Genomic DNA, 22,568 nt, shown 5'->3' with positions numbered 1-22,568 from the left:
CTACCTTAACCTTTCCTGCAGACAGTGGGAAATTGTACCAGCACCCATTCCTAAGAGTCTCTCGGAATGAAAGAGAACAGTCACGTACGAGCAGCACGGCACAGTGACAGCCTCCCCAGCCACCCAGCACCACCCACTCAGCCTCTTCCCTACCTTTAATGCCTTGTTCGGTTTGGGATTAGTCGTCATAACCTGAGCACAGTCTTCCGGACAAAACTGCTCAGAAATTGCAACTGGAAAAACAAAACAAGGTTTCCAGGTTAATCACAGAGATGAGGGCAGGAAGAAGATACCCAACACACGGCCCAAACCCCCAAATCAAGCACCATTAAAAGAAATAAGTACACAGTTGTTTGAAGCACTGGGATGGATTCAGATACCATTTACCCTATTCAGATAAGAGAACAAGAAATTTGTGTTGACAAGTGCATTGCTTTTTAACACCCAGACCTCGTATTTTGCTGTTAACCACACTAAGATGCAGCAGAGAAGACAGGGCAGGGAGGAAAGAAGGACACCCACATTCATCTGTAAACAAGAGTCACACTAAGCATCATGCACCACCTTGCCATGTGCCACCCCTTCCCAAGGGGAGAATGGAGCGTGGCCTCCAAGGCCCCGTCACTGGCTCACCTCCCTCTGGAGGCATCCCAGACGCTCCAAATGGCCTATTAGGGACTGAATTAAGAGTTACCTCTGCTCATAAAAGGCACTGAAAAGCCACAAGACAACAACTCCCTTCATTCTCATTTTGATGATTATTAGCTCGGCTCGAAATTGAGCCAGCAACCCAGAGAGAAGCTGCGCGGTTTGTAACCTGCTTCCAGCGCTGTCCCCACCCAAAGGAGACGCTACCAGAAAACCCAAACAACAGAAACAAAAGCCCCCCCGATAACAAAGCCAGGAAGGAGTTCACCTCTCCCAACACACCAAGACTGTTGCTTCCCAATCCTCCAGCCCCAGACTGCGAGAGCAGACCTGCTTGATTATTTCTAGTGACGTGGAGGCATGTCCATCCACAGCCAGCCCGTCCCCTGCCGTGACACTGCCCTTCACTCTCACCTTAGCCAAGACTACACCCCTCCAACCAGCTCCCTGCAGAAAATCCACCTGCCCGCACCTCCACCCATCCCCTTCACCCCGTGGTCCAATGGTACCTACCCCGGGAGAGGCACCAGCAGCCGTGCCACCATCACAGCCTCTGCTATGGCTCCCCAGAGGGGAGGGGTGAGGCGCCGGTGCCCCCGACACAGGGCGGCTTCGAGGGCTGCACACCCGCGGCACCGCAGAGCTCCTGTCTGGCGGGAGTCCTCGTTCTCCCCCCACCTTCTCCTGCCCAGCCCAAACCCTCCCCATTTCCACGTCTGCATCGTGTCACACATCCTAATCATTCATGAAAAATCCAGCCAAAGCATCCCAAGCATGATTCCCTTCTGATAGTTGCCATGGTGACCTTGGGAAAGTAGCCAACCCGGAGACAGTCGCCATGGAAACAGAGAAGCCCAAAAGCAATAATGACTTCAGGTCATGTCTGTGCAAAGACATCACGAGGTCGTCGGAGAGTAAACAAACTCATTCATATCTGCAAACAGGGGTGGCGGGATTTGGGGGGGTGTAAAGGTGGGGTGTGGGGACCAGTGGGAGCCGAGTGGGTGAAGGTGCTGGCTCAGCCCGTGCTGCTGTCACTTGAATTTTATCAGTCAAGGCACCTCATCATCACACGACTTACATAAAAATCAAGATGAAGAGAAGGAGGGGGAAAAAAATAATCCTGTAATTGCAGAGCTGCAAGATACTATCCTAGATATTAGGGAGTGTATTTAGGCGCCTCCTCTATTTTTAAGCCTGAGACAGCACAGCTCTCCATGTCTGGAGGAGGGACAAGGACAGCCGCACAGCACACAAGCCAAGATGCTCCGTGATGAATGGACCACTTACAGCAACTGGTGTGCGCTGCATTTTCTAGAGCATCAGCGAGTCCTTCCCTGCTCTCCTCCAGCACCGAGCCCCACCCCGGGCACACCTCCAGCTACAGCAGCCCCTTGTCTCGCCAGGACAGCGGGAGTGGGCAGGGCACGGGGCAGGGGGGCGAGTCCCAGCCCCCCTGAGCTGCCTCCGACAGACGGGGATGTGCCCAACCTCTGTCTGCGCGCTTTTCAGAGCACCATCTCCTGCGAGCACAGGCACCTCTCCAGAGCCCAGCACTGCCCTCGCACCATCCATCGCTTCCCCTCCACACCAGGCATTCGCTGCCCACCCCTACCTCCCGGCCGGAGCCGCAGACGGAGGCACTGGCAGCCGGGGGGGGGAAGGAAAAAGCTCCTTGTCTTGGCAGAGAGGTCTCGGAGCTGAGGAGCGCAGCGGCGCTGCCAGTGCGGAGAGGAAAGGGCCGGCAGCCCCCTCCCTGCAGAGGCGCAGCCGGGCCGCAGGCAGTTGGTGCCATAGTTATGCAGTGAGTCACCAGCTGTTTACAGAGTTTGAGCGCTCACATTCCCACAGCATCAGAAACTCTTCCTTCCCTCGGCGGCATCCCCCCTCCCGCGCCGCCCCCATCCCTACAAGGGAAGGGGCGCACTGGCCGCTCGCCGCGCTGCGAACGCCGGAAAAGGAAAGGCAAAAAGGAGGGGGAGGCCAACGAGAGCCCCGTCACACCCACCGACTGCACAAAAAGCCTTTTGATCCTCACCCAGCGCGTCTTCAAAGTGTTTTGTGCGCCAGCCGATGGAAAAACTGAACGCGGCCACTTGGCCGCGCGGAGATGGAAAGAAATGTAAAGTATCATGGAAAACAAGAGGCGAGGGGTGAGGTTGCCTCCAGTGGGGGTCAGCGTGAGGGCTCACCTGCCACCCTGAGCAATGCTCCAGCTCTGAGTGATGAAACCCTGCTGGTCACCTGTTGCTCCATGTCACCAAAGCAACAGCTCCTTACCCTGCACATTCCTTAGAGGACAGCACACGCGCTTGGCTCGGCGTCTTCTGCTGCACACCTGTCTCCCCCCACACCAAAACACCCTGGATGGGCCAGCATCCCTCAGACATAGGCTGGGATCCACCTACTGCACCAGGGGCCATGGCCAGAGCTGCTGCTGACACAGATTAACGAGGAGGTTCAAGGCACCATTGGGAACTGTGATGCCAGACCCTCTTAAAACAAGGGTGGGAGACTGTGGGCTGGCCTGACCCATAGGGCTAGATTTCATAGAGCAAGTAGAAACACTCAAACAGGCTCAAGTCTCACAGTCAGATATGAGTGCAAGGGTGAGTCTTATCTCTGCACTAGGTGAAGGCACAGGTGTGGTCTGGGCTCCTCTCGAAACCGATACAGCAGCACTCGCAATCCTCACCAGCAGTCCTCCAGGGCCCTGGGCCTCATCTCATCTACCAAATCCTTCCCATCAGGATTATTTGGGACTATTCAGCTACCAGCAAGAAGACACTAAAAAACAGCATGTCATCTCCCTTACATTTGTTACTTACAAAGCAAAACCCCGCAATGAAATCATAAACCACTCTGCAAACAAGTCATACCCCACAGCGTTCCCTAAACATGCTGCACAGGGGTCTTCTGGGACCCTGCCTGCGATTTGATTATTAGAACCCTTTTAGTCTTTACCCTACTCCTGCCCTTCTTTCCTTAATTGCATTTGCTGCATCATATCTAAAATTAGGAGCTCAGCTTTTTGGAACAAGGACCACGCTACATCCCTGCTCTGTAAGCAGTACGACACATTCCGAATGCCACATCAATAAAGCAGCAAGTAGTATTACACCAACTGTGAGGGGAAAAAGCTTTTCCAGAGCTGCTCCACGCTCGTATTTACAGCAAGTGTTTTGACTGTGGGTTACATAAAGAGCCCTTGTAATTCTGCAATAAAGTTACCCATTGACAGCCTTGCCAACGCCCTCTCTCTCTCTCAGACAGCTCCTGTGCCTCCTGCAGCATCCTCCCAAAAACCTGGAAGTCTCCAGCTGACATCCTAACTCTGACAGTCTCAGCTTAGAGCATCTAGAGATCCCAGTTCCTTTGCTTTGAAAGGGAAAGGCAGCAGAAAGCCTGACTCAGGCAGAGGTAGGACAGAGCTTTCCACACAAGGCTTGCAATTAAGAAAGAAAACATGCCAGAGTGAGATTTCAGACTTTCCACGCTACAGGGCTTTCCAAGCACATTACACATTAAGGAATTACTATAAAATCACTGCCGACACCCGACAACTGCAGATGAACTTGAATTTTAAAACTCTTTCTATACCGAAAGACAGCCCCGGCCACAACACAACTGCCTGGCAGACAGCCCTGCTGGTGTTTAGCTTCCATCCTCACACACATAGAGCAAACTGAAAACATGCAAGCCTCACCTTCCGCCAGGCCAGCGACGACTTCCCGAGGGCAGAAAAACAGCGCAAGGTTCAAGCAGTGACGGGGACCTCTGCCATCACGTCTCAATTCGGCACCGACAGCTACGCAGGGAATACTCTACTCATTCCCAAATGCAGCCATTTAAATCCTAGGCAGCTGTTTAAATTTCTCGTTTATCCTCAAGTTGCTCCCAGCTCCAGAGCACTAGCCAAACGGATGTGCCTACCACGGGTAACATCTGAGCTGACAGGTGAAAGCAACTACAGATGCTTAAATCCTCATCGCCGTGCCTCTGCCGCTCGGAGGCACGACACGGATTTCCAGCACATTGCAGCATGGTAGGCAGAGCACCATCCCTCTCCCCATCACTCAAAAAGCCATTCTCCTGCTCTGACAACCTTCACACATCCTGTAAGGCAGACTGACGCTTGTCACTCATTTGTAATGAGAGCGGGGAGGGACGGGCTGGTGGTGTGAATCAGAGAGTAGAGAAGCATATGCGAGGCAATATATTTGACATGAAGAGGGAGAAGACACAAGGAGGGGGTGAGTCACTGTTTACTGTTCTAGAGGAGCTCCACGCAGCCCTCGCCCAGCTGGCCAGCGTTCCATTTCCCTTATGGATCGGAACCAGCATCCAGCAGCAAAGGGGAGATTCAGGAACCTTCAGAGCACATTTGAGAGCTGCCAGGACACAGCTCTCTGAGGCACTCTCTGGGGAAGCCTGGACATGGATCAGACAGTCTTCAGTGCTTTGGTAAACAACCTAGTCAGAAGCTGCAGAGAGCCTGTGGTTAGGGAGCAGGGATACGGAGCACCAGGCGGGTACGTCTGTGTGTCACCTCTGAAACTTCATGGAGGAGGAGGCTGAAGGGGAAAGGTATGTGACAGCCAACCCTGGTACTGACAAGCTTACAGCACTTTTTCCATCACGTGCTTGTAAAACGCGGTGACAGAGATATACTGGAATTACACCTCAGCATCACCAGCCCAGAGATGCAGCTCCCCAGCCGGACAAGCTGAGCCACCAAGCAACAAATAACTTTCTTGGATGCACAGCCAGAGCGTGGGGCAGAACTGGGATTAGGATTCCTAACTTTGCTGCTCCTGACCCCAAGTGCCAGCCATTCAAGTCAGAGATCTTCACTAACTGTAATAATGGAATATAGCAGCATTGCTATTCGGCGTCCTGCAATATTGCAAAGCAGTGGGATCCACTATGCAGCCTGTCCCTCAACTCAGGAGCACAGTGCCAGGGTAATTGCTCTCATTACTGCCTTCCCCAGCCCTTGTGCTGATGGTCACAGAGCACTGCATCACTTGTGCTTGCTTCATGCTTGGAAGACTCTCTGCCCAAGTTTGAAGATAGCCTCAAACAATAGCTGAGACAGAAGTGGAAATTGCCTGTTCATCTCTACAGGGTGCTGAGCCTGAAACTTCCTGATAATTGAAAGTGCTAGCACCGCTCAAGTATTTCACAGCTGGATGTTTACAAAAATGATCAGCGAGCGAGCTTATCCCGCAAACCCCGACTGCCGCAGGGGCCAGCGCTCCCAGCTGTCCTTTCTTCGCTTCCCAAACATCTCACACAGCTAGAGATTTTCAATACCAAGTCCTGCAGCACATTCCATGCCATTAATCATCTTCCAATGCTGATGGAAATCAGAGGGTATCAAGCTGATCTGTATTTTTCCCTTTCAGGAGGCACACAGCAGTACTGAACTCCATGCCGCAACAGATTGCTGAGACGGGCGACAGCGCAGAAATGACATAAAACATGACAAAGCACGCTGTCCTTGACAGGCAAGCAGGGGAAGAAAAAATAAAAAACCCAACAAATTTCTACCTCTGGTTCAGAAACAGTTGTGAAGCAAGGCAAGAAGCTGGCGTAATACAGCCAGGAACACTTAACAGGGCTCAAAGCTCTGTCAAGCTCAGAGCCCGCAGAAGCGGGCAGGGTGTCCTGACGGCCAGAGTCACCGTGCGCCCAACCTTGCGGCAAGTGCCCGTGGCTGCTCGCCGGCAGCCGCAGGTCCGGCAGCCCGGCCGGGCGGGAGCAGAGTTAACTCCGGGGCCGCGCAGCCCTGCGCGCTCGCTGCCATTGGGCAGCCGCGGCGTCCATCAGCCCGAGGAAGTGACTGCACGAGGAAGGCTTGAGGAAGGGCTCTCCGCAGGCAGCACCGCGGACACACACGGAAGGAGAGGGGGGAAAAGAGCGGAGGGACGCACGCTCCTTTCATCAGTGAGAAAAAACCACCAGGTAAACTCATTCGCTGCTAGAACCCCGACAGCACCAGGCGCTGGGCTGGGGCGCAGGGCTGCGTCCGCCACAGGGCTCACAAAAACTGAAAGTGCAAGAAAAAGGCGTGCAGCTTTTCAGGGAAACACTTCGCTCTCACTGGCTCCCTCCACCTTCCGCAGTCCCAGCTCAGCTTTAGGCACGCTGGCAAAGGAGGGGGCGGCCAGGTGAAAGCGAAAATGGAGGCCTTTCCCTTTTCTGTAACAACTTTGCCCAAAGGGGGCTCGTTCCTAATTTGAGACCTCATGGCCTGCTTTCAGCAGAATCTGTAAAATAAATCCTCCACGGAGAAACCCGCGAGGGAGGGGAGCAGGCTCTCAGCCCGAGGAAGAGGAGGAAGGAAACAGACCCTGACACACTGTGAGAGTTTGGCGATCTCAGTTCCCGTCGCTCGTGGCCTGGATGTTTCCCCACCTTATGCCGCTGCCGTCACGGGGAGGTTGAAGAGGTTCCCCCCACCCACCTCCTCACTTCTGATTAAAACCCCAAACCGTCCCGCACCCACCAGACAGTCACGCGGCACTGCCCGCTCCCGGAATGTCACCGTCCCCTTTCCTCCCACGGCCAGTCCTGGGCGGCCGCACAGCACCCCGTTTGCAGGGCGGCCCCATGCACACGCATCCCTCCCTCCCCACAGGCTCCGGGACCAGCCCGAACACACCACGCACCTCTCCCTCTTTCCACCCGACCAGCAGCTGTGCTCAGCAGAGATAAGCCCCCCACCCGCCGCAGCCCTGACCCCCAGCCCATCTGACGGGCAGCGACGCGCCCGCCTGGCATTTCCCGCTGGCGGCGGCTGCTCCTGCCCGATAACCCGGGGCGGACATCAGATCACGAAGCCGCCACCACGCCCGGCCAGCGCCGCACGCCGCGGCCACGCTGCCCGGCCCCGGCTGCGCCCCGGCTCCCTCCGTACTACAAAAGCTGCTATTTTTAGTCGGCGGAGCGCGCGGCGTCACAACAGGTTTCCTCACATGTATTTTAAGAGCCATTCAAAGGCAGAGGCAGGCAGCGCGCTCATCCTCGGGGGGAAGAAAAATAACAACAAGAGACAGGGAAAGCATCACCCCGGCAAACACCCAGGGGACCCCCAGCCCCGTGTCCCCGAGGGTGCGGGGGCACTGCCAGCCCCGTCCCACGGGGGTTCAGCGGTGCCGGCTCCGCACTGGTGCGAGGTGACAGGGAAGCTGTGACGGCGGGGCCGTCGCGCCTCCGCCCCGCGGGGGCTTCGGGGGCCGCTCGGCGGGGGCGGGCGGCGCTCCCTGAGCCCCCTCCCGCTCCCCCACGGCGGGGCCGCCGCCGCCCGCCCCTCGCCCCCCGCCGGGCCCCACGTGCGCGCCCGGCCCGGCCCGGCCCGGTGCGAGGGGCGGCGGCACCACGTGCCCGGCGCGGTGGTGACTCAGCACTTTTACCTCCGCCGCCCCGCCCGCCCGCGCCCAACCGGACCCGACCGGACCGAGCGGGACCCGGGCCGGACTCGGGCCGAGCCGCCCCTTCCCCCGCGATCGAGCGGCAACGCGCGGCCACCCCCCCTTCCCCGCTCCGACCCACCCCCCCGCCCCCGCCCCCTCCGCGCCGTGCCCGGGCGGCTCCTCACCTGCGTGCCGGCGGGAGCGCCCCGTGGCGGGGGCGGCGGTGGGGGCGGCGGGGGCGCGGGGGCGGCGGCGGGGGCGCTGCGCGGCTCCCTCCTCCCTCCCTGCCAGCGAGTCCCGCGGACAACAACAAGCGCGGGGCGGCCGCCTCCCCCCCGCCGCGCCGCCGACCAACCAGCGCCCCCGCCGCTTCCGGCATGGCGCGTCACCGCGCGCGTCACCGCCCGGCCCGGCCCGCCCGCCGCGTCACCCCGGGACCGCCCGCGCCGTTCATTCATGGGGAAGGGCGCGGGACGGGCGGGGCGCCGCTGCCGGCACGTAGTCGCCCCCCTTCATCTTCATCCCCGTCCTTATTCTCATCCTGGTTCCCATCCCTCCGTCATCTCCATCTTCCTCCCCATCCTCACCCTGATCCTCATTCCTCTATTGTGCCCCCTTCATCCCCATCCTCATCCGCGTCTCGCCTATACCACGCCCCGTGCCTCCTCCCCGCTGCGGGGCTCACCCCTCTCCGACAGCTCCCTACCACCCGGATCAGTCCCGGTGGCGGGGGCGCAGCGTGGCCGGGGGTTTTGCGCGCTCACACACGGGTGCGTTTTATAGAATCATGAATGGTTGGTTAGGGAGGGACCTCAAAGCTCATCGCGTTTCAACCCCCTGCCATGGGCAGGGACACCTTCCACTAGACGAGGTTGCTCCGAACACCATCTAAATTGGCCTTGAACACCTCCAGGGATGTGGCATCCACAACTTTTCTGTGCAACCTGTGCCAATGCCTCACGACCCTCATGGAAAAGACTTCTTCCTGACGTCTAATCTATACCTGCTCTTTGTCAGTTTAAAGCCATTACCCCTTGTCCTGCCACCACATGCCCCGGTCAAAAGTCCCTCTTTAGCTTTCTTGCAGGCTCCCTTCAGACAAACATGGCAATAAGATCTCCCTGAAGCCTTTTCATGTCCAGGCTGAGATATCCCAATTCTCCCCTTTCCTCATAGGAGAGGTGCTCCATCCCTCTAATCAATCTGGTGGCCTCCTCTGGTCTCACTCCAACAGCTCCATGTCCTTCCTCTGCTGAGGACCCCAGAGCTGGACACAGCACTGCAGGTGGGGTCTCACAGAGCAGAGGGGTAGAATCACTTCCCTTGACCTGCTGGCCCCTCTGCTTTTGGTGCAGCCCAGGACACGGTTGGCTTTCTAGGCTGAAAGCGCTTTGTTGGCTCATATCCAGCCTCTCATCCACCAGCACCCCCAAATCCTTGGAAGATCTGTCCATCCCCCAGTCTGGATTGATACCAGGAGTTACCCTAACCAGGTGCAGCACCAGCACTTGGCCTTGTTGCAGGGCGAATGATGGTGGGGAAACGTATCCTGGGCATTCCAGTGCTCTTGGGAGGACTTGCTTGTTCCCTGGGCTCCTTGAGGTGACCAGCATTGTCATCCACTAGTTCTAGACCAGCCTTTGCCAGGACTACCTGTCCTGCAGCACCCTGAGCTTTGCAGCAGGGCCAAATCTTGCCCAGGGCTGGATCCTCAACCCAATCTTTGCACTTTGTTCATACAGTTGTGTGAGCTGCTAAACACAGCACCCTGACCCCAATGGTGTGAACAGCATTTCAGACCCTGGGGGCATCCAACAATGATGATAATGCATCAAAAAATGTAGTAACACAGACAATTGACTAAACCAAACTGCCTCCATCTCAGCTGGACTTGTTTTGATTTCTTTGTGTCCATAACAATGTTGGAAAGTCTGTGTCAGCCCGGTGCAGTTTGTGCTTTCCAGCTTTGGGGCCAAATACTGGAGCAGCTCTAAGGGCCATAACTGAGGCTGTGAGTAAGATCCCATCTCTCCCTGTTCCCTTTGAACAACACAAGCTGCAAAACACAGGGAGCCTCATATCTGGCACAGCCCTATGGATCTGGGCAGCCAGAGCAAGGTTTAGTGAATGCACCTCCCTGATGTTAAGAAATCCCTGTTTATCATTGGAACTGAGCTAATGAGGTTGGCTAAAGCTCCCAGGTGATGGGTGGCATGAAGCTGCTGTCCAGTGTAGCTGCAACAGCTCTGGCCTTCACCTCTCCCAGATTTGCAGGCACTGGTTGAAATCTTGCACTGGATGCTGGGGCAGGGTGAGCTAAGGGCTAGAGGGAAGATTTCAGCCATCACTGTGGTCTCTGCTGATGCCTCTGAGGTTTGTCTCCAGATCTCCTTTCTATCCAGGAAGGTTGTAGTGGCTCAGAGAGCCAAGACAAGCAAGGACAGGAATGCTGGGTGTGGGAGCCTTTGGGGCCACTGATGTCCCCAACACAGCCACCTGCTCCTTGTGCTCTCTCTGAGTGGTGATATCCAAGAGTGGTCAGAGCCATCCTAAATCATCCAGGGTTTATCCCTGGGACATCCACGAGATGGTGGTCTTAAGGAAGACCACCAGAAGGGATGGTCTGGCTGCATCCTGGACGGGGGTTTCACCCTCTGTGGTGACAGCCCTACACATGGGGCTCACCAGAACTGAGGTATTTCCCCCTGTTTCTGCAACAACAAGGGATTTGACAGATCACATATAGCAGGAGGGGAGCAGCTGTGTCACCTGAAATTCTGTTTCTGGATGAATTGCCCTGTTCACAACAGGTTACTTTTCATTTTTATTCCCTGGGGAAAGTACCTCTGCTCCAAAGGTCTGTTTTCATTCACTGCTGAACTTTAGACAGTGGTGGCCTTCAACAGTAAACAAGGAGCAGCTCTCCAGTCCCTTGAAAAGTGGGAAAGCCTGTGCAGCACACACAGTTGTTAAGCAAATGAAGAGGAGTGCATGGGAGACAGGATGAAAACTTGGTGAAAACTTGGATGGAGAAAGATTCTGGGATGTGTAGGGTTTTGTGAGTCTGGCCCAAAACACACCCAGCATCACGATTCCCTGAAGCAGGGATAAAGTGCTCTCACCCAATAGGAGGGCACAGAGGTTTATTCACCCAAACAGAAGTTTAGAACACCCAAATAGAGGTGTTCGTTCTTTGGGTTTTAACACCCTGCATTAACTATGGAAAAACCTAAAAAACCCGCTGCTCACCCATGCTCTCAACCCTTGAACAGCAGCGAGCATAGACACAAATATTAAAAATAAAATTGAAAAAAAGCACCCAACGCGGAAGAGCGAGCGGAGGAGGGGCGTGTGGGGATGCGCTGCTACTAGAGAGGCGCGGTAGGAGCCGGCCGAGCCGCTCGTCGGGTGTTTACGGCGGGGCCGGCGGAGCCGCAGCGCCGGGAGCGCTGCCCGCCCGCTGCCCGCTGCCCGCTGCCCGCTGCCCGCTGCCCGCTGCCCGCTGCCCGCTGCCCGCTGCCCGCCGCCACAATGTCAAGAGGAGACACGTGTATGTAAGCGCCGGCACGGCCGGAGCGGGGCCCGCAGGAGGGCAGGGGCTCCCGGGACGCGCCGCTGCCCGTGCCCGCCCGGGGACGCCCCCGCCGTGTGTCCCCCCCTCGGCTGTGTGTCCGTCCCCGGCTGTGTGTCTCCCCCGGCCGTTTGTCCCCCGGCCGGCCGGGCACTGCCCCCGGGTGCGTTTGGCCGTGGCGGGCAGAGGGCCCCGGGGTTCGCTGCCAGCCCGGAGCCGGCCGCGCCTGGGGGAGCGGCGGGCGGCTGCACAAGGCGGAGGCGCTGCCGCTCGGGGAGGTTCGCAGCCGGGCCCCGGCGGGTTGAGCCGTGGTGGTGGCCCGAGCTGGGAGAGGGCTGCGGACTAAAGGTGTTTGTGGGGGATGGAGGCGTTTGCTGAGCGTTTGCAGGGAGGAGGGTGAGGGGAGCAGGATCTGAGTGAGAGGGAGGAGACGGAGACAAGAAAGTTGTGGCTCTTTTTTAAGATGCTGAGATTGCTGCCTGCAAACTGAACAAGAGCATGGGGGTCTCCTTTGCTTAGAGTATGGGAGGTGTTTGCCTGAGAGGTTGTCAGAATCAGCATTTATCAGTGGAAAACAAAGACTAATGGCATATTCCCAGACATCCCTTGCTCAGCCCTCCTCCGGTCTAAAACCTCTGAGTCAGGGCTTTGGACGATGATGACAGAGGATGCTCGAAGAGGATGCTCAGAGCAGAGGAATGCTCGGAGCAGAGGATGCTCTTCACCTCGGAGCTGCAACTCTCAGCATCGCAGCTCTATTCCCACAGGAAGAGCAAGCTCAGTTTTGCTTGCACCTTCCAGAAACACTGCAGCCCATTAATTCAGACCTGGGAAAAACTCCTTGAAGGGCCACTGTGCCACCTCCCAAAAGCAAATGGTGCTTTGACCTCTTCACAGAGAGCAGCAGGCACACTTTGACCCTTGGGATTGGTGGACAGTCGGGTGTCAGTGTCTCCCCACATTTACCAGGCTCAGGACCACCTGACCTTGGCAAAACCTTCCTTTGCCGAGGTTGCCCGGTGCATCTTGGCTGAAGGTGCAGATGTGATGCTGCAGGGTGCTGAGGGAGCAGGCTCTGCCCAAACCACAGACATCAGAGGGGGAAGCTGTCCTTGAGGCCTGGGCAAGCTCTCCCCCTGTCTCCTTCACCCTTTCCATCCAGCAGCAGGACAATGAAGTCGTACCAGAAGCTGACGACAGCACAGCCAGCAGCATGCCAGCTGGAAGAGGAGGGGGCTGCCCCGCTGCCCTCCGGCCATGGGAAGCTGGCCCCGTGGTGGGTGGGCAGCGGGCTGCTGGTGGCCTCTGTTCTGCTGAGCACCATCACTGTCTGGGTGCTACGGCAAGTGTCGGGGGGCTGGCTGGGACCCACAGCACCCCCAAAATGCCTCGTGGTACCTGAGAGCCATCGCTTTGACTGCTACCCAGAGCGGCGCGTGGTGGTGACCCAGGAGCTCTGCGAAAGCCGAGGGTGCTGCTTCATCCAGAGTCCCCCCCTGGCAGAGGGCAAGCAGGGGGTGCCCTGGTGCTTCTATCCCCCTGACTTCCCCAGCTACACCCTGGAGAGCCTCAACCAGACAGCGCTGGGCATGGTGGGGCTGCTGGTGCGGAGGGAGAAGGCCTATTACCCCCGGGACATCGAGAGGCTGAGGCTGGATGTGGAGTTTGAGACGGACACGCGGCTGCACATCAAGGTAAACTTCCCTCTGGCTGCCCGCAAGAGCCTGTGACTGTGCTCCTGACCCTTGCACCTGCCATCCTGTAGGGAACCATCCCTTGCTTGGATCAAGTCTGGAATCTGCTGTGCTCCAGGCATGACTGTGTGGAGCCAGTGAGCATCTCCAGCACTTCACCCTCTTGCTTTGTTGGTCTTTAAAGCCCTTTTTCTCCCTTTTGCAGATAACAGATGCAACCAACCCACGCTATGAGGTTCCCCTTGATGTTCCCCGGGTGATGAAGAGAGCAGAAAACCCCATCTACAATTTGAACTTCACCTGGGACCCCTTTGGGGTGCTGCTGCAGCGCAAGGCAACAGGCACAGTGCTGTAAGAACCCACCTCATGCTCACACTGTGCTGGGTGGAGAGAAGCTTTTCCTACCCGAGGCAGGCTCCAGCATGATTCCCAGAGGTTTTCCATTAGAAAGCCCATGCTGTGAGATCTCCAGCCAGTTATTACCTTTTGTCTTGCATCTTTTGAGCGGCACTGACATGGGCATGTGGCAGCAGGTGGCTTCCTGGCCCTGGGCTGGCCACGTGCTTGCTCTGGCCATGGCAGACCTCTGTGGGATCAGCATCTCCCCAAAAACTTCCCAGTGCTCTGATTCCTCCCAGGGTGCTGCAGAAGGCAAACATTGTAGATCCCAGCACATCACCAATAAATGATCTGGTGGCTCAGGAAAAATGTCAGAGAATAGTTGTGGTTTTGCCCTTTCCCTGCTTTTGGGTTTTCTCTGGCTGTCCAAGCTGTAGGGACCCCCACAGCTCCATGCTTTTTGTGGAAAAGGACTGTGGGTGACTTTACTGTACAGCTTCTGTCACCTCCACAGCTTTGCCCACACTAAGTTGGTGGTAAGCACCACCAGCTGGACAAAGTCTGGTCAGGGTTTGTTTTGGGATTTTCTTTCCTCCTCTTTCCCATTTGCTGGTGGCTGTGGTCCATTCTGTACTTGTGAGCTGCTTATCAGTGACAGCAGGCTGAGAAACCCCATGGCCATATCACCTCAGTGGTTAATAATAACCTGGGTGGAAACTTCTGGTGTCAAAGGGAAGGCTCTGCTGTGTTGGGTTGGGCTATGCCTTGTGTCCAGCCAGACCTGAATTTGCTCCTGGACCGGGATGTTGGGGGCTGGATGTAGGGGGGGATGTGCTGCTAGACTTCCCCTTGAGATGCTTTGAGAGAAGAGGAGATCAGTTATTGATGGGCAAATGGATCCTAATGAGTCCCAGAACCCTCTTTTGACCCTCCCTCTTTCTTGGTGTCACCCTGGCAGGCTAAACACCACCGTGGCCCCCTTGATCTTTGCTGACCAGTTTCTCCAGATATCCACACTACTCCCATCCAAATTCCTCTATGGGCTGGGGGAGCACCGTGGCAGCCTCCTGCACAGCCTGTACTGGAACACCCTCACACTGTGGGCCCGTGACGTCTCTCCCACGGTACGTCTGCCCCCTCCCCGTGGGGGTGCAGGGGATGAGGGCAGGAGTGCCACTCTCCTATGCCTTGGACAAACCCTGGGAAAGCATGGCAGGGGTGGGCAGCAGCACTGGGAGAGGCTGATGAGCAGGTATGTGCCAGGATTTCAGAGCAATTGCAAAATGCTCTTGGCACTCCAAGAGCCCTGGGTGTTTCCTCTCCACCCTGCTCCTCATGCAATGTGTTGTGGTGAGGCAGGAGGTTTTCCCCTCACCCAGCCCAGCTCAGTAGCAGCCCCTGAGCTGGAGGAAGAAGCAGCCTCCCATGGCCTTAAGCTCCAAACCTATCCTCATTCCTTGCCTTATGCTCCAGAGGAGTGACAGATGCCTGGTGAGGTGGTGGCAGCATATAAAGCTCAGGATCATTTATTCATCTTCAGTGACATGGGGCTCTCCTGCTTTGCCCTCTTTGCTGTCTTACTGGGCACCTTTCCTTGCAGGAATCCTTCAACCTGTACGGCGCCCACCCCTTCTACCTGGTGATGGAGGAGGGTGGAAATGCTCATGGTGTTTTCCTTCTCAACAGCAATGCCATGGGTAGGTGTCCAGGGGACCCCAAGCCAGCTTGTCCATGGTGGAGGACCAGGCAGATTGGGACAGATGGGAGCTGCTGGAGTGGCCAGTTTGGGACCTTGGGGTGAGAGGAAGCCATAAAAAGGAAAGATGTGGTTTGATGGCTCCGTTATTGAGCACAGCCATCTGTTTCCTGGCTACGGCGAGGCTCTTTAGCAACTGCTGAGCAGTTTAACCACACGCCTGGCTGCTGAGCTGCCATCAGCAAAGCAAGTCCCCTGCATGCAGGCCCATGCCCATTCCCCTGCTCCGGCAGCAGGGCACAGCTGGGGCACAGCCAGGGGTGCCATCTGTCACCCTCACTCTTCCCAGCTGTGCTGCACCAGCTGCGGCCATGGGACCTGCCCGTGTGTGCCAGCTGATAACACAGCAGCTCCTGCAGGCTCCTGCCGTGCCAGGGACAGCACCAGGACCACCCGTCCCTCCCTGCAGCTGCCTCTTGCAGCCAGCTGGGATGATGCTGCTCACCCCAGGGCTCTGGCAGCTCCAGCTGTGCTCAGCTCTGTTGCCCTGATGCTCCATGTGAGGAGCCCTTCCCAGGAAGGGCCTGGCTCCCACGTGCTTGCTTGTACAAGTGGCTCTCAATTCACTTAGGAGGGGATTTCAGGGGAAGACATAAAGGAAAGCACTGCACCTAAGTGCTTAGTCTTGGTCCAGAAGCTGGCACAGATTTGAGATTAAAGAGCAGATTTTCAAGATACATAAACCCATGATTATCTTGGGCTGTGGGATTGTTTAAGGTCAGAACACCCCTTTAGCATCGTGGAGTGAAGACAGGACATCTTATTCCCTGAGTATACTGTGGTGCATGGCCTGGGATAAGCATAGGGTGAGCGGGGGTGCTGAAAACAGGCTGAGGTGATGGAGGAGGGAGGACGAGAGAGTGAGAAGGGCAGGAGGAGAGAGGAGCAGAGAGGAGAGGGAGGGAGGTAGAGGCGAGGAGGGAGGAGGAGAGGAGAGGAGAGGAGCGGGAGAGAACGGAGAAGGAGAGGAGGGACGAGAGGAGGGAGAGGAGAGGAGAGGGACGGAGAGGAGAGGAGAGGAGAGGAGAGAAGGAAGGAGAGGAGGGAGAGGGAGAGGAGAGGAAGGGGAGGAGAGGGAGGGAGAGGGAAGAGGAGGGAGAGGAGAGTGAAGGAGAGGAGAGGAGAGGAGAGGGGAGGAGGGATGCATATTAGAGGTAGAGCGGGACGGCGCAGTGCGATGCGATGAGGGATTCTTGCTAGTCTCGTGATCTGTCTCTGTTTCTCTTAGGCTTTTTCTCTATATTTTCATTCTCTTTCTCGTTCACCTAATGCCCACTCAAAGAGGTGGCTCTGCAGCCTGCTCCAGGCCTGACCTGGAGGACCATTGGAGGGGTGCTGGATTTTTACATCTTCCTGGGGCCCGATCCCAACATGGTCATCCAGCAGTACCAGCAGGTGATAGGTAAGTGCCCACACCCCAACACAGCTCTCTGCAGGCACCTCCTTCATGCCCACATCCCTGTCTCAGCTGGGGAGGGATCAGCATCCCCCAGCTGTCCCGTCCCCAGCCCTTCCAGCACATTGCAGTCAGTGATCACCTTTTATCCTCCCTCTGCCCTTACCTTCCCATCCTTTTGAGATGCTGCTGTCATCTTGGGAAACCCCATCCATGCTCCCACTGTCCCACTGCAGGTTTCCCAGCCATGCCACCCATCTGGGCACTTGGTTTCCACCTCTGCCGCTGGGGCTACGGATCCAGCAATGGGACCTGGCAGACTGTGAGAGCCATGAGGAACTACCAGATCCCCCAGGTAACCCCCAGGTCTGTGGGGCAGGGAGTGCACTCTCCATCACCCATTCCTGAGCCTCTTTCCCGCAGGATGGGCAGTGGAATGACATCGATTACATGGATGGGTACCGGGACTTCACCTTGGATTCCCAGAAGTTTGCCTCCCTGCCCTCCCTGGTGGAAGACCTCCACAAACACGGGCAGCGCTACGTTATGATCTTGGTATTCCCTCTCCTCTCCTCTCCCACTGTGCTGTCTTTGCTGCAGGGATCTCAGACAAGGGCATAATGGATGCTCCTGGTCCCAGCTGGTCATTCCTGGCTCTGGGGATTTTTGTAGGAGGCCAGTTCCCGGTGCTGGTCAGGCAGCTCTAAACTGTGACTGGAAATCCCCCTGATGCAGGGACCTTGGAGACACAGCCAGGTTCTTGTGCTGTGCTCCTGTCTTTCTGTGGGTACAAGGATGGCCCTGACCCCTGTGAGAGAAGGAATGGAGGAACTGTGGGTCAGGCAGTTTAACTTGTGGGTGCTCAGCTCAGGTGCCCTCGCATCCCCACAAGTGCTGGGGTCTTATGACCTGGCCGTGATGTCCCTTCTCTCTGCAAGGAGAGGGGGCGTGGGTTCTGCTTGCTGCAGGCAGTGGAGACCAGCAGGTCCTTGCAGGGGGAAGTTGGATTTCCTCCTCATTGAACTCTCTAGTAGCCCTGTCCATGACCTGACATTTCTTGCATAAGAGCAAGAGTTCTTGTATTTGTCCCCCCCTCCCAAAAAACCGTAACGGGTCAGGGGACTTGCAGAAGTGGCATTTTAGAAAACATGCCTGGAAGCATTGAACACAAGTTTCTCTTCCCCTTGGGGGGAACAGCCGCTGTGTGTGGGCTCTGGCTGACCCTGTCTGGGTTCTCTTCTGTGAATCACACTGGTCTGGCCAGGGGAAGGAGCCATGGTCTGCACTGGAGTGGCACTAACCCTCTGCTCCATCCCCAGGATCCTGGCATCAGCAGCACCAGCCCCCAAGGCTCCTACTGGCCTTTTGATGAAGGCTTGAGACGGGGCTTGTTCCTCAACACCACCCAAGGGCAGCCACTCATCGGGCAGGTGAGGAGCTCCAGGGGGAAATCCCAGCCCAGTGGGCTGTGCAACACCAGGGTTGGGATTTCAGCACAATAGAGGGAAAGCCAAGTGGCCAAGGGACATCTCTGGGATAATTGCCAGAGCCTGGCTCAGCCCTTGTCCTCCTTGTGTGTCACCTCCTGGTGTCTTCACCAGCCCAGAGACCAGCCCCTGCTCAGCAGAGGAGCCTGTGGAAGTCATATGAGCTTAACAGAGTCAGCAGTGCTGCCTAAGGCTGATCATCTGATTTCTCTCCCTTCCTGTTTCTGGGGTGAGGGGAGGTTTTCTGTGATGAGCAGTGTGCCTCGAGACCTGCTCTGCAGCTGTTCCCTCCCAGTTTGACCCCTCTGGCTGTTTTCTCCCACCTGCTCTCTCTTGCTGTCTCTGAGGAGGGAGCTTTTGACGTAGCCTGAAAACACAGGGGAAAATGAATTGGCTAAAATTCCTGGAATGAGGCAAAGCACAGAGAAATCTTGGCTTTTCCCTGACATGTTCTTGGTGAGGTGGTATCAGGCCTTGTGCAAGTGGGGACAGAGCAGCTCCATCAGCTGCCACTGCCCACAGCCTGTGGGGATTCCTCAGCACCTGGTACTCCTGGTACCATGGATGTAGGAGGGATGCTGTGTGTGTGTAGCACCTAGGACTCGAAGAATTGGCTGGGTTTATCTTCTGTCTCATTGCCTGTTTCACCCCCAGCTGAAATCCCTGGCATGCTGTGGTACCCTGTTCCCCATGGTGGCTCCCCACAAATCACCTGCTCGCTGAACCCATGGATTTGTGGTATCTCCACAGGTCTGGCCTGGTTTCACTGCCTTTGCAGACTTCTCCAACCCAGACACACACCAGTGGTGGCTGGAGAACCTGCAGCACTTCCATGCCCACGTGCCCTTTGACGGCCTCTGGATCGTAAGTCCCTCCTTGCCCGTGGGTTGCTCCCTGCCAGCAGCTCAGCTCATCCTGGTGTGTGTCCTGGCAGGACTGTCCTTCAAATGCAGCTTTTGCAGGTTTACCACTAATCCCAAAACGACACACCTGAAATTGCAGCACAGTTTTCTTTGCTTAGGACATGAATGAGCCATCCAACTTCATGGATGGGTCTGAAGATGGCTGCCCCCCAGGAGAGTTGGACAACCCACCCTACACTCCAGGTGAGGAGGGAAATGAGATACAAGGCTGTGCTCGTAGGTAGTGTGTGCTTTGAGATGGCTGCCAACTTTGTGGTGAAGGAAAACCATTTCTAAGAGACACTGTGTCTCTTGTACATGCTGAATGCCTCTGTCCCTTCATTCATGTGCCAGTATCCATGTCTAAGCCATGCACTCTTGTTAGGGCCATGTCAGGGTGCAGGATGGGGCCATTTGCATGAACTTTTAGCTCTGGGTTGGCAGTGACAGCTGGCTGTGGCAGGGCTGACCCAGAGCCAGCAAGTGTGGGGAGTCCATATCCCCTGCACCCCAACTGAGTCCAACTGGGCTCTCCCTTCTGGCAGCCGTGCTGGGCGATTCCCTCTCTGCAAAGACGGTGTGTGCCTCAGCAAAGCAGAAAGTCTCAGTGCACTACAACCTCCACAACCTCTATGGGCTGATGGAAGCCAAAGCCACAGCAAGGTACCTGAGCATCCCACTTCCTGACAGCCTGGGGATGGGTTGGGACAAAATCCCTCTCAGAGCTGAGTAGGAAAAGGATGGGGATTTGAGTGTGGTCTGAAGTGAAGAAGTTCTGACTGCTCACAGCTTCTGGGATGGGAATAACCCAGGAGAAGAGGGGAGCTGACACTGCTCTGGGAGGAATGGGTGAATGAGGCTGGAAGCCTTTGCCAGTACTGCTCGGACTGACTCTCCACCCCTCTGCCAGGGGGCTGGAATTTTCCCTCAGCTGTTGTGGGACAAGGCAAACCCCTGGCAGGCTGCTCTTACCTTCTGCCCCTAGCTCTGCTGTTATTTTCCAGCGCCTTGATCAAGATCCGGGGGAAGCGCCCCTTCGTCATCTCCCGCTCCACCTTCCCCAGCCAGGGCCGCTACTCGGGGCACTGGCTGGGTGACAACCGGAGCCAGTGGAAGGACATGCGTTACTCAATCCCAGGTGGGTGGCACAGAGACCCTGCCAGCACTCCTAGAGCTCTCTGCTTGTTTGGAGGTGTCTCCTAAACTGTGCCCTGCTGACTGTCCCTGCCCTCAGGGCTGCTGAGCTTCAGCCTCTTTGGCATCCCTCTGGTCGGGGCAGACATCTGCGGCTTCTCGGGCAGCACCTCGGAGGAGCTGTGCACCCGCTGGATGCAGCTCGGTGCCTTCTACCCCTTCACCCGCAACCACAACACCCAGAACGAGAAGGTCCAGGGCAGTGTGCCCAGGGGGAGGCGTCCTAGGGCTGGGATGTGGGATGGGGGATGCAGGATACGGGATGTGGAATGGAGGATGCAGGATATGGGATGTGGAATGGAGGATGCAGGATATGGGATGTGGGATGCAGAATGTGGGATGTGGAATGGGGGATGCAGGAGGTGGGGTTAGGGGGTGGGACAGCTGCTGACTGCCTGTGTCTCCTCCAGGCCCAGGACCCAACAGTGTTCAGCCCTGCAGCCAGGACAGCCATGAAGGATGTGCTGCTGACTCGCTATTCCCTCCTGCCCTTCCTCTACACCCTTTTCCACCGTGCCCACCTGCAGGGGGACACCGTGGCCCGACCCTTGTTCTTTGAGTAAGGCCATCCCCACCTGGAGCTGGGGAGATGCTTGGGCTGAACCAGGGAGATCGAGCAGCGTCTCCATCCCACTGCAGATTCCCTTGGGATGAGGCCACGTGGGAGCTGGACAGGCAGTTCCTGTGGGGCCGGAGCTTGCTGGTAACACCAGTGCTGGAGCCAGGGGTGGACTCAGTCACAGGTTATGTCCCCCAGGGCACGTGGTACGACTTCTACACGGTGAGGAGCATCACGGCATTTGGCCGAGGGCTGGGTGATCCCTGCTTGACCCTCTTGGGGCTGTGGGTGGGAAGGCCTGGCTGAGCCCAGTGTGTCCTAATGGAGGGAGGATTGGTGATGGCTGCCCTGCAGTCTCGTGCCTGAGCCCTGGTCCCTCACACTCATGTCTCTCACCGCCTGCCCAGGGCTCCTCAGTGAACAGCAGTGGGGAGATGTTGAAGATGTCAGCGCCTCTGGAGCACCTCAACCTGCACATCCGGGAAGGTTCCATCCTGCCCACCCAGGTGAGTGCCCACCCATCACCTCCCTGGGTGCTGTCCACACTGTGTGTGTCCCCCAGCACCTCAGCTCCTGGACCCAGTGGTCATGGCCCTACAGAGCTCATGTCTTTGAACCCCAGAAACCAGGAACCACCACAGAGGCGACCCGAGGGAACCCCCTGCGTCTCATCGTGGCCTTGTCCTCACATGCCACAGCCTGGGGTGACCTTTTTTGGGATGATGGCGAGAGCCTGGACACCTTTGAGAAGGGCAACTACTCCTACGTGGTGTTCAATGTCACACAGGTGGGATGTGGGGAGGGCAGGACTGGGGGGTCCCATGGTACCTGGTCACCTTGAGCTCATGCTGTCCTCTCCTACAGAACATCTTCACCTCTACCGTCCTCCATGCCAGCACTGAGGCCACCAAGGTCACTGTTGGCACACTGAGCATCTTTGGGGTGCAGAAGCCGCCCAGCAAGGTCCTCCTGAATGGCCAGGAGAAGCCCTTTTCCTACCTGGACAACCAGGTATGGCCCCATTTCAGAGTGCCCTTTGCTGGGTGGGGGCCCCAATCCTGAGGGTCTCCACTCCTCATCATCCAAGGTCACAGTGTGACCAAAGAGGGGGAGTGAGGACTCTGTGTGGCTCTCCTGCCATGCCAGGGTTTAGGGGAAAGCATCCTCCCATTTCCCTCCTGTCAGGGCTGTACCCCAAAATGTCTCCTCTCCCCCCACAGGTTCTCAACGTGAGTGACCTTGGTATGAGCCTCAGCCAGGGCTTCTCCGTGCAGTGGCTGTGAGCAGGGGGCTGTGGGATCACCCCACCTCGCCAGGACACCCTGCTGGGAGATGGTGCCATGGAGGAGGCACTGGGGACTGTCACCTGCTGCTTCTCATCCCTCTCCAGCACAGCTGGGGACAGGGGGTGTGGGATGGGGGCTTGGCTGCAGGGTGCTTGCTGCATGGTCCTGCGTGGGTGGAGGTGTGGGTACCTGCTGTCCCCACTGCAATAAAGGCATGTGGAGAACTTGTCCTGGGAGCATGATGTGGGGACAGAAGGGGTGGCATGGGGGAGAAGGGGTGGGCAGCCAGTTGCTGCTGTTTTAGTCCTTGACCTTGGT

The 22,568-nt window shown here is 57.0% G+C and overlaps 2 protein-coding genes across 12 annotated transcripts in view; one reads left to right on the top strand and one right to left on the bottom strand.

The window, feature by feature from the left end:
* Window positions 1-8,404, bottom strand: part of MAFK (MAF bZIP transcription factor K) — a 14,277-nt gene extending 5,873 nt beyond the window's left edge. The window contains exons 1-2 of one of the 4 annotated variants that reach the window (XM_030229695.2): window positions 8,252-8,404; window positions 154-233 (exon numbers count right to left, since the gene is read on the bottom strand). In XM_030229695.2, coding sequence (XP_030085555.1) covers window positions 154-189 — 36 coding nt within the window. In that variant the 5' untranslated portion in view covers window positions 190-233; window positions 8,252-8,404. Of the gene's footprint in view, window positions 1-153; window positions 234-4,354; window positions 4,480-7,159; window positions 7,288-7,628; window positions 7,654-8,251 lie in introns of those variants that run through there. The other 3 variants (XM_030229698.2, XM_018915886.3, XM_009091829.4) reach the window with 3 other exon arrangements.
* LOC103817641 (lysosomal alpha-glucosidase-like) lies at window positions 5,460-22,478 on the top strand. Of its 8 annotated transcripts, none has more exons than XM_050980299.1 (21): window positions 5,460-6,615; window positions 6,918-7,014; window positions 12,803-13,331; window positions 13,537-13,682; window positions 14,629-14,794; window positions 15,271-15,367; window positions 16,709-16,828; window positions 17,059-17,177; window positions 17,246-17,377; window positions 18,142-18,252; window positions 19,060-19,173; window positions 19,331-19,415; window positions 19,757-19,874; window positions 20,216-20,349; window positions 20,446-20,597; window positions 20,816-20,964; window positions 21,045-21,186; window positions 21,372-21,470; window positions 21,587-21,751; window positions 21,829-21,975; window positions 22,185-22,478. In XM_050980299.1, the coding sequence occupies exons 3-21, from the start codon at window positions 12,810-12,812 to the stop codon at window positions 22,245-22,247; spliced, it is 2,781 nt and encodes a 926-aa protein (XP_050836256.1). In that variant the 5' UTR covers window positions 5,460-6,615; window positions 6,918-7,014; window positions 12,803-12,809; the 3' UTR covers window positions 22,248-22,478. The 8 variants fall into 8 exon arrangements, with proteins under 8 accessions (XP_050836256.1, XP_050836254.1, XP_050836252.1 ...); XM_050980297.1 differs by having other exon boundaries at window positions 12,800-13,331; XM_050980295.1 differs by lacking the exon at window positions 6,918-7,014.
* Window positions 22,479-22,568: the final 90 nt, after the last annotated feature.

This window comes from Serinus canaria, chromosome 14 (assembly GCF_022539315.1).
Source record: "Serinus canaria isolate serCan28SL12 chromosome 14, serCan2020, whole genome shotgun sequence".
Taxonomy (NCBI): domain Eukaryota; kingdom Metazoa; phylum Chordata; class Aves; order Passeriformes; family Fringillidae; genus Serinus; species Serinus canaria.
Note: the sequence above shows the minus strand (reverse complement) of the source record. Positions and strands in the feature narration are given on the sequence as shown.

Coding starts and splice junctions, on each gene's coding strand:
- LOC103817641 (XM_050980292.1), top strand. CDS start 11,598: ATGTCAAGAGGAGACACGTGTAT. Junction 20,598..20,815: donor ACAACACCCAGAACGAGAAG/GTCCAGGGCAGT, acceptor TGTCTCCTCCAG/GCCCAGGACCCAACAGTGTT. Junction 21,976..22,184: donor TTTCCTACCTGGACAACCAG/GTATGGCCCCAT, acceptor CTCCCCCCACAG/GTTCTCAACGTGAGTGACCT.